Source organism: Galeopterus variegatus, unplaced genomic scaffold, assembly GCF_000696425.1.
Source record: "Galeopterus variegatus unplaced genomic scaffold, G_variegatus-3.0.2 Scaffold8072, whole genome shotgun sequence".
Lineage (NCBI taxonomy): Eukaryota > Metazoa > Chordata > Mammalia > Dermoptera > Cynocephalidae > Galeopterus > Galeopterus variegatus.
The window spans coordinates 62,182-66,934 of record NW_007734183.1 but is presented as its reverse complement, the minus strand read 5'-3'; the positions used below and the strand labels follow the sequence as shown (position 1 = coordinate 66,934).

The 4,753-nt window shown below is 44.2% G+C and overlaps 1 protein-coding gene across 1 annotated transcript in view; it reads right to left on the bottom strand.

Annotated features, from left to right (window-relative positions):
- Window positions 1-4,753, bottom strand: part of LOC103608150 (von Willebrand factor A domain-containing protein 3B-like) — a gene marked incomplete at both ends in the record, with an annotated part of 70,000 nt that overhangs the window by 22,662 nt on the left and 42,585 nt on the right. Inside the window, one exon of the mRNA XM_008592591.1 lies at window positions 4,095-4,213. Within this exon, the coding sequence (XP_008590813.1) occupies window positions 4,095-4,213 (119 nt within the window). The remainder of the gene's footprint in view (window positions 1-4,094; window positions 4,214-4,753) is intronic.

Here is a 4,753-nt window from a genome sequence, read left to right as displayed (position 1 = left end):
CTCGCTCAGCCAGTGAGCGGGAACCGGTCTGTATGTGGGATCTGAACCCTCGGGCGGGGGCACCGCCGTGCTTCCCAAGCAGCACACTATCCAGTGCACCACCGGGCCGGCCCCTTAGCTGGCTTTTTGTAGACATTTTTCTGCCTGGATTCTCAAAGCAAATGGGGTTTACAGGGTCATAAATAATAGGATCAGGGGAGACTCACTTTACATATCAACCAGCCTGACCCGCCTTATTTTCCAAACGAGGCTGCTGAGAGGGCAGACAGAAGCAGAACCTTGCTCAACCATCACAGCTGGCTGGTGGTGCTGGGACCATATATTGTCACTGAACATGTTTTCATAGAGAAGCTTCAACTCAAGAGGAAAGGAGGCTGGAGCCAGTGGTTCCCATAAGGTAGTTACAGCTCCCCTTCTGGTTACTAATCCATGATGCTTCTTTCAGAGACTCCAGCCCAGTTCTGTTCTGCTACATCATTCCCCCAATGCAGGTTTCCTGGACTGCAGGGCACAAAACACTAGCACCAGGGGTTGTGAGCTAATGTTCCATGGAAAAAAAAATTGTGTCAGTAAAATGAGGTGGGAGAACATGATCCCTCCCCAGGAGGCATTCTTCTAACCACTGGAGCCAGCATCCGTGGGAAAGGGTTCTGAGAACACACTCTCAGTGTTGTTACCTGCCCTGCTCTCCCACCATGAGCCTGAGGACATGGAAAGAGTCTGGCATGGTGGTTGACGAGCATGACTTGAGCCACAGGGCCTGGGCCCAAAGTCAGTGAGCGTCTCCTCTTACTAGTGTGACACTTTTGGCCAGTACCCACTTTTCCATAGCATGGGGATGATAACAGTACCTCCCTTCTCCTACTGTTCCTGTGAGCTAATGTGTGCACAGCACATAGAAATGTGTCTGACACAGGCAAATGTTCTGTAAGTGACAGACAGGAAAAGAGGGAAATAAGCCAGCTCAGTGCTTCTGTCTCACTTGAGGTTTTTGGTTCTTTGGGACCGATCTGGAAATTGGGTTTCTTTAATCATGTGGTTCATGTAAGAATGACCAAAGCTTCCATGACATTAAAAGAATTGGGATTTTGTGCTTTTGTTAAAAAAAAAAAAGTATTCAAAATCCTTTTATATCTAAACATTGAAAGTGGATGCAGTATAGTGGGGAGCTGAGAGTGTGGATAAGGGCTTTGGAATAACATGGGTCTGCGTTCAAATGTCAGTCTCCTCCTTCGCTGCTCTGCGGTCCTGTGTTAGACAAGTTTTTGAAATTGCTTTCTCACCAAAAAAACAAGAATAATACCACCTATCCCTGGCATTGAGAGGATTAAGTGAGATGTACATATAAAGTGACCAGGAATAACTCAATGTTTGTTCCCTGCAGGTGCTGAAGAAGAGAGAGGCTTAGAAACTTTGAGAAGCAGATTCAGGGAATGAAAAGGGGAAGGAATTCATATGAGTTGCTCTTTCCATATGACGTATGTTAGGTCCCTGGAACTGAGAGCCTGACATTTAGAAAGTCCCCGTCCTTCAGTTTAATTTCTCTAAGTTTCTGTTTCCCTAAGTCTCTGTTCCCATGATCAGGCTGCACCCGGAGTGGAACATTGTAACCATTCCCTTGGGTAGGCCAGATATTAATCTTAACCCTACAAAAGAAGACACCCAAGTGCCTCTCGGCACAACCCAGCAGGTCCGCTTGCTGCTTGCCAATAATAAAATCTTTTTTTCCATCCTTTGCCTGGCTAGCATCTCCTTCCTCGGCGACCTTACAATGTACATAATCTTTACAACAGCCTTGTGAGATAGGTTCTGTGGATAAGAAATCTGAGGCTCCCTTGGTTAGACCTCAGCCTTATAACCCCAAGGTCTCTGGTTCAAATCCTTGTACTGGCCAGCCACCAAAAAAAAAAAAAAAATCGGAGGCTCCTGATTGCCATGTACATGCTCAGAGTAGGTGCCAGGGCCAAGAATGAGACCCATGAGAACTGTCTGACCCCAAAGTGCTAGTTTGTGGCCCTGCACCAGGCTTTCACAGACCATGTAATCATAGGACTCAAACTTTCAAATTATCAAACAAGTTACATTAGAATCTCAATGGCATTATTATCTTACATTTTGGATAAGCGAATTTGAAGAATTTTAATAATTGAAGTTGAATGATATCAAATTTGAATTAAATTCAAATAGTCAAATATATACATACATACAGACCTGCTGGAAATAGGGGATGAAGGAGAAAACAAGGCTGGCCAAGCTCCTGGCCTGGGGAGATGACATCCTAGCAGGGCAGAGACAGACCTGTGCAGAAGCCATGCATGCTCTAAGGGCCACACGTAGGGTGACAGCGGAGGGGGACTGCGGAAAAGCCTCTCTGAGCAGGGCACTGGTGCTGAGGCAAGAAGGGACAAAAGACCGGCTGCGGGACAACAGCAGAATAGGAAGAACTGGAGCAAAGCTGAGGCCTGCATGGAGTCTCAAATGCTTGGGGAAGGGTGGACCTTAAAACAGTTCATCCTGCTTTTGAGAGAAAGACCAAGGGCAGGTAGAGACCTGAGCAATACTGAGGAGCCCGTGGAGGCCACTGAGAGAGCCCAGGTAAGACAGCTNCTTGTGGCCCTGCACCAGGCTTTCACAGACCATGTAATTATAGGACTCAAACTTTCAAATTATCAAACAAGTTACATTAGAATCTCAATGGCATTATCATCTTACATTTTGGATAAGCGAATTTGAAGAATTTTAATAACTAAAGTTGAATGATATCAAATTTGAATTAAATTCAAATAGTCAAATATATACATACATACAGACCTGCTGGAAATAGGGGATGAAGGAGAAAACAAGGCTGGCCAAGCTCTTGGCCTGGGGAGATGACATCCTAGCAGGGCAGAGACAGGCCTGTGCAGAAGCCATGCATGCTCTAAGGGCCACACGTAGGGTGACAGCGGAGGGGGACTGCGGAAAAGCCTCTCTGAGCAGGGCACTGGTGCTGAGGCAAGAAGGGACAAAAGACCGGCTGCGGGACAACAGCAGAATAGGAAGAACTGGAGCAAAGCTGAGGCCTGCATGGAGTCTCAAATGCTTGGGGAAGGGTGGACCTTAAAACAGTTCATCCTGCTTTTGAGAGAAAGACCAAGGGCAGGTAGAGACCTGAGCAATACTGAGGAGCCCGTGGAGGCCACTGAGAGAGCCCAGGTAAGACAGCTGCAACTCTTAGGTGAGGGCAGAGGAAGGGGCTCAGTTTGAAGGCGGCTGGAGAGGCCTGCGATGGGTGCTGGGGCCTGCACTGGACTGGATTGTGCATTCCTTATGGGCAGGAGTCAGGCCTTATACTTGTTTTGAACACATACTAGACACACTGCAAAATGACAATAGACCAACAAATGTTGGCATGGACCACGTCATTAACTTTTATTTCACCCACCCACATGGTGGTAAATGAAAACCCAACTGCACAGCTTCCAGACCAAGAATAGGCATGCCTGAAGAAGGTGGGCATGCTCAGAGTTCAAGTGCTGAGCACCAAGAATTAATTAATTGCTGGGGCCGGGGTGGGGAGGTGAGTTGAGCATGGACAGGAGTGAAGATGGGTCATCTGCCCCTGTGGGGGGAGGCGGCTGTCTCTGCACAGACACAGCGGCTAATTGAGAATATGATTTTTACTGTAATCAACCTGGTCAGGATCTTGAACTTGGCAGAAAAATTTTAATAATAATAATATATGCTTACATTATCTCCATTATTGCATTACTGTGGAGTTTTATTAGTCACTTTACAGAATGTTAGATGCCCAAATGACCAAATTCACTCTGCTAAAAGGATCTTAAAGATCTCATGGAAACATGAGATTTCTATAGAGTTTGGAAAGGGAAGACGACTTCTTTAAAACTCTGTGGAAAATATTCAAATAAAGTACTTAATGTACATAGGAAGCCCTTATGTTAGCTGCTGCTGCTGCTGCTGAAGTTGGTGTTGGACAATTTTAAAATAGCTGCTTCAGATAAAAAATAATCTAAGCTGAAATAAGAGATAATAAGCCAAAACAAGTAAATAAATTCCACACCCATTAAAGAGCAGCCAGAAGTAATACTCACTTTTCATAGGACTTAATTGCCTGTTCCACTTTTTCCCTGTAGATATTGAGCTGGACTCCTTGGGGGTTAACTAATGCCATCTTATTTGTGTTGTTGCACACGTGTGCCAGAGGGAACTCCTGTACATCAACACCAAAGGAAAGGAAAGTGTCACTTGAAAGGTTAACAGGTGCCTTCAAAACTGTTTCTACACGGCTTGGGCTGACCGGTTAGCTCAATTGGTTAGAGTGCAGTGTTATAACACCAATGTCAAGGGTTCGGATCCCTATATCGGCCAGCCACCAAAAAAACCCAAAATACATAGCTGTATGATATATTTTTCTGATTATAAAATTAATACATTATAAATGTACAAAAAATTAGAAAACACAGTAAATCGTAGAGAAAAAAAATAATAGAGAGATCATTGCTAACATTTTTCTTCCAATTTTTAAAACTATATATTTAAAAACTAATCACCACCACCACCATAAACATAAAATAAAAAGCAACAAGAAATATATCAAAACTGTTTCAGGAAACAATAAGAATTGAGGATTATCTTCAGAAGCCTCTGTCCAATCGGTAAGAGTGCGCAATAAGAAATAGAATCTCATTGTCGTATCTTCGTAAATTACTAGTTGGGTTAAACATCTTTTTTATACATTTATTTCATATTT